The sequence below is a fragment of the Cherax quadricarinatus genome, chromosome 42 (assembly GCF_038502225.1).
Source record: "Cherax quadricarinatus isolate ZL_2023a chromosome 42, ASM3850222v1, whole genome shotgun sequence".
Taxonomy (NCBI): domain Eukaryota; kingdom Metazoa; phylum Arthropoda; class Malacostraca; order Decapoda; family Parastacidae; genus Cherax; species Cherax quadricarinatus.
In genome coordinates this window covers 514094-526244 of record NC_091333.1, presented here as the reverse complement: position 1 = coordinate 526244, position 12151 = coordinate 514094, and the positions used below count along the sequence as shown (strand labels likewise).

General features: G+C 41.2%; 1 protein-coding gene across 1 annotated transcript in view; it reads right to left on the bottom strand.

The window, feature by feature from the left end:
- Nucleotides 1-7285, bottom strand: part of LOC128695564 (uncharacterized) — a 32666-nt gene extending 25381 nt beyond the window's left edge. The window contains exon 1 of the mRNA XM_070093183.1: nucleotides 7189-7285. Coding sequence (XP_069949284.1) covers nucleotides 7189-7200 — 12 coding nt within the window. The 5' untranslated portion in view covers nucleotides 7201-7285. The remainder of the gene's footprint in view (nucleotides 1-7188) is intronic.
- Between the last annotated feature and the right edge of the window lie 4866 nt (nucleotides 7286-12151).

The window sequence follows — 12151 nt, the reverse complement described above, 5'->3', positions numbered from 1 at the left end:
AGAAAAAAATGTCTCCTATTCCGTGTGCCTTAAGTTTTCTCAATAGCCACTGATGTGGAACTCGATCGGAAGCCTTACTGAAGTCTATGCACAATATATTCATTACCATGATCTACTTCCTCAAATACCTTAGTGAAAAAAGTAAATTATTAAGGCAAGAGCGCCTCCTTTGTAAAACAGTGTCGAGATTCATTAATCAATTTATGCCTTTCAAGATGGCTACGAATCGCCTCGGCAATAAGAATTATGAATCTATTTACTACAAGTACATGTAGAAGGTATACAGGTCTAGCTGGCATCAATGACATACTACTATATAGAAAGCCGCTGGTTATGCAGAGCATTTCGGGCAAATTAGGTCAGTTTTGTTACAGGATGCGACCCGCACCAGTCAACTAACCCAGGTACCCATTTTACTGATGGGTGTTACAGAAAGGCGATATCTGTAAAATGTAGACATTTCCAGAGAATACTAGAAAGTCTTCCCCTCTAGCATTCAGTCTCTTTCTGGATTTTGTAACATACAAATTATTCTGATCCAGTTATCCTTTAAAATTATGATAAATTTTAATAGTGTTTAAGGATTGCAACTGATAGGATACGAAAGCAAAAGACTTGGCAGACGATGCAACATCCCCCCAATGAAAAGCAGGGGTGTCACTAGCACGTTAAGAGACAATACAATAAGTGTCAGGGGCCCGAGACTGTACAACTGCCTCCCAGCATACATAAGGGGGATTACCAACAGACCCCTGGCAGTCTTCAAGCTGGCACTGGACAAGCACCTACAGTCGGTACCTGACCAGCCGGGCTGTGGCTCGTACGTTGGTTTGCGTGCAGCCAGCAGTAACAGCCTGGTTGATCAGGCTCTGATCCACCAGGAGGCCTGGTCACAGACCGGGCCGCGGGGGCGTTGACCCCCGGAACTCTCCAGGTAAATTCCAGGTAACTAACGAAATAAAAATTGAAAAGTTTATTAACAAGGTTGTTAAGAGTGGACAAAAAGTAAGCGAATTTTATGTAATTTGGGATATAAGCTCCTACACTTCTCTTGTAGGAGTATAGCGCTGAAGGCATATTTTTCATATCAGTAAGACTTAAGTACCGTCTTGTGGAAAATACTGCACATATTTTCCGGAAATACGGTAATTTATAGGTAAATAGATGCCCTATATTGTATTTTTAAAAGAAGTATGTTATCGAAAATGGGAAAACTGAGCCTGGGGAGAAGGGACAGTCGCCATTTTTTTGTTTGAATTGAATAACACGTTGTGAATAATGGGAAGAGTTTTTCGTGCTCTAGAGGTTAAAATCGGGCTGACACCTCTCAAATAGGAGGCGAAATTGTTGGATGTGCATTCCTGCATAATTTGAGAATCAGGCGACAGGACAGGACAACTCCAGGAACCTCAGATAAGCTGTCTAAATTATGTTTAATTTCTGGCCAGTAAATTCTTCATAAATGTAGGCAAAAGGGGGGGTCCTGTACATGACACATTAATCTCCAGTCAAATTGGTGAGTGTTATGATTAAGATATATTCTCCTTCTGTTGTATAAGTGTGTGGTGTGTGTGTGTGTATGTATATATATATATATATATATATATATATATATATATATATATATATATATATGTCGTGCCGAATATGTAAAACTAGTCAATTAGCAAGAAATCATTTAAAATAAAGTCCTTTCTGAAATTTTCTTTTATATGTTTAAAGATGCATATTTTTCATTAATGTTAATGTAAAAGTTTTTAATTTTGCACCAAAAGAATCTTAGAAAACTTACCTAACCTTATTAAAACAAGCGCAATTTATTTTAGCCAAACCCAACTAAATATTTTAAATAAGTTTACAATAATTTAATACTAAACAGAGTGAAATATATTTTTTTCGTTAGGCTCAGAATGATTTTCGCGAAATTATTGCATACACAAATTTTCACTTGTCTTATATGGCAAGATGAGCGTTGCTATTTACGCCAAGATCGCAAGTTTTGCCTATTCGGCACGACATATATATATATATATATATAAATATATATATATATATATATATATATATATATATATATATATATATATATATAATCATTTATTATTTTTAATATACAGTCCACAAATTTATATATTTACCAGCATTCCTGGTGATGTATATTTCATTTAATTAATAGGTCCAGAGCAACTTGTGGAGATGACAGTGGTAGGTATCGAAGGGGGACATTTTTGCGACCTAGGTGTCCCAAATTCCTACTTGTCTAACTGATAAATAATAATTATCTGTATTCATTTATTATGTACATAATGATACATTCAGATAAATGCAATTTTCCACACGTCTAGTACTTTACCATCAATTATAAGAATACCAGTATATACAAGTGTGTGTGTTCGCATCGCTATTGGGCCGTGTGGACGTGCTGCGCAGTAGCTCCTGAGCGAGTTGGCTTTTGCACAGTGTTGACGTGTACTTAGCTCTGTGAAGACCTGTTTGCGCGCTCTCTATGAATTGAAGCAAGATGCCCTCCATCGAGAAACTTTACCAACAGCTTAAGGAAGAATTGAGGATGGCGAAGTTGGAGATTCGGCGACTGACCGAGGAAAACAAGAAGATTCGTAGTAGTCCTCCTGTTTTGAGTCCTCAGGTCAAGAAGGGAAACTGGTCAGTGGCTGGACAGCAGGGAACAAAGTTGACGATCAAGAAGACGAATGGAAAGGTAGAAACGATGAAGAAAGACTGCCGCGGAAACTGTTGTGGAAACATCTAATACATTCTCAGTGCTACCCGACGAATGTGAGTCGACTACTGGGAACACGACGAACGACACCAAGGAAGGTAAGAATATTGTTGTTGGGGATAGCCAAGTTAGGTATATGGATAGGGCGTTCTGCTTGAAGGACAGGAGTAGGAGACAAAGTTTGCTTTCCTGGGGCTGGGATGGAGGATATTGTTAGCCATCTGGATGACATCATGAGAGGTAATGGGAGCAATCCTATTATCTGTCTCAGTGCTGGAGGCAACGATGTTGGCAGACGTAGGAGTGAAGACCTGATTAGCAGGTATAGGTCAGCAATAGAAATAATTAGGAGTAAGGGTGGGAACCCTGTCATATGTGGTATTTTGCCAAGGAGAGGAGTTGGAAGTGAATGGTTGTCCAGGGCAACTGGTGTCAATTGCTGGCTGGACAAATACTGTAAGGAAAATGCGGTAACATTCATTGACAACTGGGACCTCTTCTATGGCAGAAGTGACATGTATGCCAGGGATGGGGTTCACTTATCTAGGTCTGGGGTGGTAGCACTGGCAACTGCAGTGGAGGGAGCAGTTAGGACTTTAAACTAGGAATAGTTAGTGGTATGGGTTTTGGCAGGAAAACAGTGAAGTCCTAGTGTAGTAATATTGCGAGTTCTAGGGGAACTAGTAATAAGCAGAACGAGGTAGATATTGAAAAGCCAGGGACTTTGGGTGATAAGGACAGTAATAGGTTTAGTAGAAAGACAGAAATGAGCAGGAAGGGTAAAGAGAAAGGAGAGTCTTTCAATGTTTATTATGCTAATTGCCGTAGTGGTAGGAATAAGATGGACGAGTTGAGATTAGTTGCTAGTGCAGGTAACATTGATGTATTTGCCTTAACTGAGACGTGGTTTAATTAAAAAAGTCGGGACATGCCTGCGGAATGTCATATTCAGGGTTTTAAATTGTTCCAAGTAGATAGAAGTATTGGGAAGGGGGGTGGGGTGGCATTGTATGTCCGAGATCGCTTCAACTGTTGCATAAAAACGGGTATTAAGTCTGAAGTAACACATACAGAGTGTTTGGATAGAATTTTCAGAGGGGCATGAAAAACTGATTTTAGGAGTGATATACAGTCCCCCAAACTTAGATAGGGACCAAGGGAGACTACTATGGGAGGAAATTGTTAAGGCCACAAGCACGATAATGTAGTAATTCTAGGAGACTTTAACTTTAGTCATATTGATTGGAATTTCTTGACTGGGAATTTAGAATCATACGACTTCTTAGAAGTAGTTCAGGATTGTTTTTTGAAGCAGTTTGCGACAGAACCTACAAGGGGAAATAACCTGCTTGACTTAGTTATGGCAAACAATGAATCCCTTGTTAATAATTTAGAAATTTCAGAGGAACTGGGTGCTAGCGACCACAAATCAATTACATTTAGCATTGAATGGAAGTACGATAGTAGCGATAACTCAGTAACAGTCCCAGATTTTCGCTTAGCAGATTACGATGGGCTTAGAGAACACTTATCATCTGTTGACTGGGGTAACGAAGTGAGCTATCAATATGACAGTTTTCTGAACACTATACATGCTGCTCAAAGAACGTTTATCCCATATAAAGAAATTAGATCAAATAGAAATGACCCAAAATGGATGAATAATAGGCTCAAATATCTACTAGGGCATAAGAAAGGAATTTATAGGCGTATCAAAAGAGGTGAGGGTCATCTTATGAATCAGTATATTGACATTAAGAGGGACATTAAAAAGGGGATAAGAAAAGCTAAGGGACTATGAAATTAAAGTTGCTAGGGATTCTAAAACTAACCCAAAAAGTTTTTCCCAGGCCTATAGAACAAAAGTTAGAGATAAGATAGGTCCCCTTAAAAATAACTATGGGCACCTTACTGACAAAGAATGAAATGTGCTCGATTTTTAATAATTATTTTCTCAGTTTTTACACAGGAAGACACTAACAATATTCCAGTAATTAATTTTTATAGTGGGCTAGAAGATAAATTATGTAACATCACAGTCACTAGTGAAATGGTTGTGAAGCAGATAGACTGAAGCAAAATAAGTCGCCGGGTCCTGATGAGGTTTTTTCAAGGGTTCTTAAGGAATGCAAAATGGAACTCTGTGAACCATTAACTAATATTTTTAATTTATCTCTTCAAACAGGTGTAGTGTCTGATATGTGGAAGATGGCTAATGTAATTCCTATTTTTAAAACAGGGGACAAGTCGTTACCGTCAAATTACCGCCCAATAAGCCTGACCTCAATTGTAGGCAAATTACTAGAGTCAATTATAGCTGAGATTATAAGAAGCCATCTCGATAAGCATAGCTTGATGATTAATGATACTCAGCATGGATTCACAAGAGGCCGGTCTTGTCTAACTAATTTATTAACTTTCTTCAGTAAAGCTTTTGAGGCTGTTGACCACGATAAAGAATTTGATATTATTTACTTAGATTTTAGTAAGGCTTTTGATAGAGTTCCGCACCATAGACTGTTAAAGAAAGTGGCAGCTCATGGCATTGGGGGAAAAGTGCTCTCGTGGATCGAGTCATGGCTCACTGACAGGAAGCAGAGAGTCCATAAATGGGGTTAAATCCTAGTGGGGATCTGTAACAAGTGGCGTTCCACAGGGATCAGTCTTGGGCCCGTTGTTGTTTATAATATATATCAATGATCTTGATGAGGGAATTACTAGTGATATGAGCAAATTCGCCGATGACACAAAGATAGGTAAGATAAGATAAGATTTCGTTCAGATTTTTAACCCCGGAGGGTTAGCCACCCAGGATAACCCAAGAAAGTCAGTGCGTCATCGAGGACTGTCTAACTTATTTCCATTGGGGTCCTTAATCTTGTCCCCCAGGATGCGACCCACACCAGTCGACTAACACCCAGGTACCTATTTGCTGCTAGGTGAGCAGGACAACAGGTGTAAGGAAACTTTTCGAAATTTTTTCCACCCGCCGGGAATCGAACCCGGGCCCTCCTGGAGTTTACCTGGAGTTTACCGTGTGTGAAGCGGGAGCTTTAGCCACCAGGCCACCGGGCCTGGTGGCTGTTATGTTATGGATGTTATGGAACTTCAGGAGGATTTAAACAAACTCTATTCTTGGTCAGAAAAGTGGCAGATGCAGTTCAATGTAGATAAATGCAAGGTTCTGAAGCTTGGGAGTGCCCATAACCCTAGTACTTATAAGTTAAATGATGTAGAACTTAGCCATACAGATTGCGAAAAGGACTTGGGGGTTATGGTGAGCAGCAACCTTAAACCAAGACAGCAATGCCTAAGCGTACGTAATAAGGCAAATAGATTACTGGGATTTATATCAAGAAGTGTAAGCAACAGAAGTCCAGAGGTCATACTGCAGCTTTATACATCATTAGTAAGGCCTCACCTAGATTATGCAGCTCAGTTCTGGTCTCCATATTACAGAATGGACATAAATTCGTTAGAAAACATTCAGCGTAAGATGACTAAATTAATACATAGCATTAGAAATCTTCCTTATGAAGAAAGATTGAAGACTCTTAAATTACATTCACTTGTTAGACGAAGAATGAGGGGAGACCTGATCGAAGTGTATAAGTGGAAGATAGGTATTAATAAAGGGGATATTAATAAGGTCTTGAGGATGTCTCTCCAAGAGAGAACCTGCAGTAATGGATTTAAATTAGATAAGTTTAGATTTAGAAAGGACATAGGAAAGTATTGGTTTGGAAATAGGGTAGTTGATGAGTGGAACAGTCTACCTAGTTGGGTTATTGAGGCTGGGACTTTGGGTAGTTTCAAATTTAGGTTGGATAAGTACATGAGTGGGAGGGGTTGGATTTGAGTGGGACTTGCACATCAGAGCTTATTTCTTGGGTGGCATTGAAAATTGGGTTGGGCAAATGTTTTGTTAGTGGGATGAATTGTAAAGGACCTGCCTAGTATGGACCAACAGGCCTCCTGCAGTGTTCCTCCTTTCTTATGTTCTTATGTATGTTCTTATGTGTATGAATGTGTGTATGTTCAGTGCTCGTTGTCTCATTAAGACTAAACGTCCTCAAATAATCTACCTTCTTGACCAACAAGACAGTCAAATCAGCTTACTTGAACAATATGACGAATCATTCGCCAACAGCAATAATGTAACAAGCGGTAGAACAGCGTCAGGAACAAGGAGACAAAATAGCGACCCTAACTGGGGACCACCAGCAGATCCTCCATAAAAGTCATAACTCCCTTAATACTGAATCTAAGTTCAGCATAACCAAATCCCCGAATACAACAATGCGTAGATGCCACAAAATAGGTCAGAAGCTTATGCTTGGGACCTGAGTCGACTTAGTGTCAGTATGACACACAACTTCAGCAAAACATCAAAAATGACTAAGTCTGAACTATGCTCTGTGAGTTACAAGACGTACGATTCGACTCACCAGCGAAATCATACTCTACCTAAACAGAATCTAAATAACGAATAAATAGCTAGAGACAAGATAGGTGGAGAGAGGTGCTGGTCGACCAATGACCAGCTGTGGAGAGAGAATGATTTCTCGACAACAGGCCGCACATCAGGTGTGGTCACGTGACTCTCCTGTGTTACTCCAGCACGGCGCCAGGTACAGCCTTACGCAACAAGTGAGCGATAGTTAGCAAGGTAGTTTGCCAATGCGGACAGCCAACCACAACTTTCAGACAATGAGCACACGCCACGGTGCCCCGCGGACTGATGGTTAAAGCTCTCGCTTCACACGGCGAGGGTCTGCGTTCGATTCCCAGCGCGGGTAGAAACATTGGGCGTTTCTTTACACCAGTTATCTATGCTCACCCATCAGTAAAATGGGTACCTGGGTGCTAGTCTACTGGTGTGGGTCGCATCCTGGGACAAAGACCTAATTTGCCCGAAATGCTCTGCATAATCTATATACTAGTATGTCATTGTTTTCAGCTAGGCCTCTATGCCTTGTACATGTATTTGTAGTAAATAAATATATTATTATTATTCTTTTATCCTACCTAATGACATAGCTAAGCCAAATAATAATATAAAGCAAGATATTAATGAAAATATCATCAATATAAAATTATATGAAAGACAATATACATCAAATGCTCATTATATACATTGGGTCCCATTCAGGGGGCGTAATATTCACGCATAGATATGAACAAGTATACACTTACATGCATACACGCACATACATACGCAATGCATATATATTCTTATTTTTTCTTGCATTAGTCTTTTATGACCAGTCTTGGGCCCCGGACACTTATGGTGATTTCCCTTAGTGTACCAATGGGGGGCATTTTGCATCGCCTGCCCAGTCTTTTACTTTCGTAGGGAGTGATTTCTGTGTGCAGATTTGGGACCATTCCTTCCAGGATTTTCCAAGTGTAGATTATGATATATCTCTCCCTCCTGCGTTCCAACGAGTACAAGTCAAGTGCTTCCAAGCGTTCCCAGTAGTTAAGGTGCTTGGCAGAACTTATACGTGCAGTAAAGGATCTCTGTACACTCTCTAGATCTGCGATTTCACCTGCTTTGAATGGAGATGTTAATGTACAGCAGTATTCCAGCCTAGAGAGAACAAGTGATTTGCAAAGGATCATCATTGGCTTGGCATCTCTCGTTTTGAACGTTCTCATTATCCATCCTATCATTTTCTTTGCACGTGCGATCGTGGCACTGTTGTGATCCTTGAAAGTGAGATCCTCAGACATTACTACTCCCAGGTCCCTTATATTATTTTTCCGCTCTATTGTATGGCCAGAGTCTGTAGTATACTCTGTTCTAGTTATTATCTCCTCCAGTTTTCCATAACGGAGTAGTTGGAATTTGTCCTCATTGAACATCATATTGTTTACCGTTGCCCACTGGAAAACTTTGTTTATATCTTCTTGGAGGTTAACCGCGTCCTCAGCAGATGACAGCCTCATGCAGATCCTAGTATCATCCGCAAAGGATGATACGGTGCTGTGAAGTATATCTCTGTCTATGTCTGATATGAGAATGAGGAATAAGATGGGGGCGAGTACTGTGCCATGTGGAACAGAGCTCTTCACTATGGCAGCCTCCGATTTAACTCTGTTGACCACTACTCTTTGTGTTCGATTTGTTAGGAAGTTGAAGATCCATCTCCCCACTTTCCCAGTTATTCCTTTAGCACGTGTTTTATGGGCTATTACGCCATGATTGCATTTGTCAAATGCTTTTGCAAAGTCTGTGTATATTACATCTGCATTCTGATTTTCTTCCAGTGCATCCAAGGCCATATCAGAGTGATCCAGTAGTTGTGAGAGGCAGGAGCGACCTGCCCTGAACCCATGTTGCCCTGGATTGTGCAGATTTTGGGAATCCAGGTGATTTGCAATCCTGCTTCTTAGCACTCTTTCAAAGATTTTTATGATGTGGGGCGTCAGAGCTATTGGTCTATAGTTCTTAGCTAATGCTTTGCTGCCACCGCCGGTCAGTTACTGGCTTGACAAGCACAACAACGTGTACATCACGTCTTGTATATGTACACTGACATACATTACCTCTTTATTTTAGGGGAAAGGGTTACCTTGATGGCATTTTGTTTAAATGAAGACTGCTATTTTAATCACGGGGAAACGCTGAACCCGTAGGGGCTATAGAGCGCTTGAAAATGGGAGATAATGAGGTTTCGTTTAGGAAAAGGAGAGTACCTCAAATTCTTTGAGTCTGTGCGTCAAGAGACTCGCCACCATCTAGGCTCCACCTTTGACGTGTGTTTAAGTGGGCAAAGGCATCCCTAGGAATGTAAATGCAGCCTAGTTGGGTGGTGGAAAAACGCAAGAATAAAGTAACATTGCAGGAGACCTACTGGTCATGCTAGGCAGGTGCACCTCACACTCACTCATGTACCCGTCCTACCTATATTGAAAGTTATCCAAGGGTCTCCCTTCAGTGACAAACACTTTCTTAGTGGAAGAGTCACCTGTCTCTCCTTGCCTTCTCATGTAAGAAGGACATGGAACACCTGAGACATCTGGCTGAAGAAGAGTGGTGTAATCAGCCTCCTCACTTCCCTGCCACCACACACCTGATCCTCAACACATTGTCTCGGGTCTCACACCTTGCACACCACCTCCTTACTACTGCTTACACACACAAACACACAGACAAGGTGGATAGGGACGGAATGTTTCAGAGATGGGACACAGGAACAAAGGGTTACAACTGGAAGTTGAAAGCTTAGGCATAAGAATTAACAACTGGGCGTCTACACTGCAAACTGAATTGTTTGCAATCCTAATGGCGCTAAAGCTAACCTATGACACTGAGCTTGACTCTATCATCATTACTGATTCTATGTCATCATTGAAGGCTCTTGGCTCATATAATGACTCCAACAATATGCTCATTGGGGAAGCCAGGTATAGATACTCAAAAATTAGGGACAAAGGAATTAATGTACAATTGCTATGGATCCCATCACACATTGGATTACTCCTTCATGATAAAGTTGATATGTTAGCCAAGAAGAGTATCGAGAAGGAGAATGTAGAATATAACTTTGGTATAACTGTGTCTAGCATTAGGAATAATATTAGGAGAGAAGTAAATAATGAAAATGATTGTTATAGGAATGCAGTTAGAAGCCTGAGTAGATCTATAACCCACTATGATAACATGAACGTAGATAAGTATGTTTATGGAGCAACTTGCAATGTGAACAGACTGACTGATGTTGTAGTGGCCAGGCTTAGGCTTGGTTACAAGTACTTCTGGCAGTTTGGGAGACACACAGATGATGATCAAACTAAATGTAAATTATGTGATCAGGCATATGGTCACTCTCTTGAACACTATGTGCTTAATTGTCCACTTATTGAGGAATACAGAGACAGACAGTATAATAACCTATGTGACATGTCAAGATATCTTATTAATGAAAATAAGATACCAGATATACTAAGCAAATTTCCTAAATTTGCTTGTAACAGATAAGCTTAGGTGAGTCACAGGGGTGTTAGGAAGTATTTCTGAATTCAGTCATAGAGCTGTCAGCAAGTGGAACAATCCGGAAAATGATGTAGAGGCAGGACCCATACAAAACTTTAAGAAGAGATACATAAAGTTTATGGAGCAGGGACAGTGGGCCTAGTAACGACTAGTGAAGAGGCGGGGCCAGGAGTTTACCTGGAGTTTACCTGGAGAGAGTTCCGGGGGTCAACGCCCCCGCGGCCCGGTCTGTGACCAGGCCTCCTGGTGGATCAGAGCCTGATCAACCAGGCTGTTGCTGCTGGCTGCACGCAAACCAACGTACGAGCCACAGCCCGGCTGATCAGGAACTGACTTTAGGTGCTTGTCCAGTGCCAGCTTGAAGACTGCCAGGGGTCTGTTGGTAATCCCCCTTATGTGTGCTGGGAGGCAGTTGAACAGTCTCGGGCCCCTGACACTTATTGTATGGTCTCTTAACGTGCTAGTGACACCCCTGCTTTTCATTGGGGGGATGGTGCATCGTCTGCCAAGTCTTTTGCTTTCGTAGTGAGTGATTTTCGTGTGCAAGTTCGGTACTAGTCCCTCTAGGATTTTCCAGGTGTATATAATCATGTATCTCTCCCTCCTGCGTTCCAGGGAATACAGGTTTAGGAACCTCAAGCGCTCCCAGTAATTGAGGTGTTTTATCTCCGTTATGCGCACCGTGAAAGTTCTCTGTACATTTTCTAGGTCGGCAATTTCACCTGCCTTGAAAGGTGCTGTTAGTGTGCAGCAATATTCCAGCCTAGATAGAACAAGTGACCTGAAGAGTGTCATCATGGGCTTGGCCTCCCTAGTTTTGAAGGTTCTCATTATCCATCCTGTCATTTTTCTAGCAGATGCGATTGATACAATGTTATGGTCCTTGAAGGTGAGATCCTCTGACATGATCACTCCCAGGTCTTTGACGTTGGTGTTTCGCTCTATTTTGTGGCCAGAATTTGTTTTGTACTCTGATGAAGATTTAATTTCCTCATGTTTACCATATCTGAGTAATTGAAATTTCTCATCGTTGAACTTCATATTGTTTTCTGCAGCCCACTGAAAGATTTGGTTGATGTCCGCCTGGAGCCTTGCAGTGTCTGCAATGGAAGACACTGTCATGCAGATTCGGGTGTCATCTGCAAAGGAAGACACGGTGCTGTGGCTGACATCCTTGTCTATGTCGGATATGAGGATGAGGAACAAGATGGGAGCGAGTACTGTGCCTTGTGGAACAGAGCTTTTCACCGTAGCTGCCTCGGACTTTACTCTGTTGACGACTACTCTCTGTATTCTGTTAGTGAGGAAATTATAGATCCATCGATCGACTTTTCCTGTTATTCCTTTAGCACGCATTTTGTGCGCTATTACGCCATGGTCACACTTGTCGAAGGCTTTTGCAAAGTCTG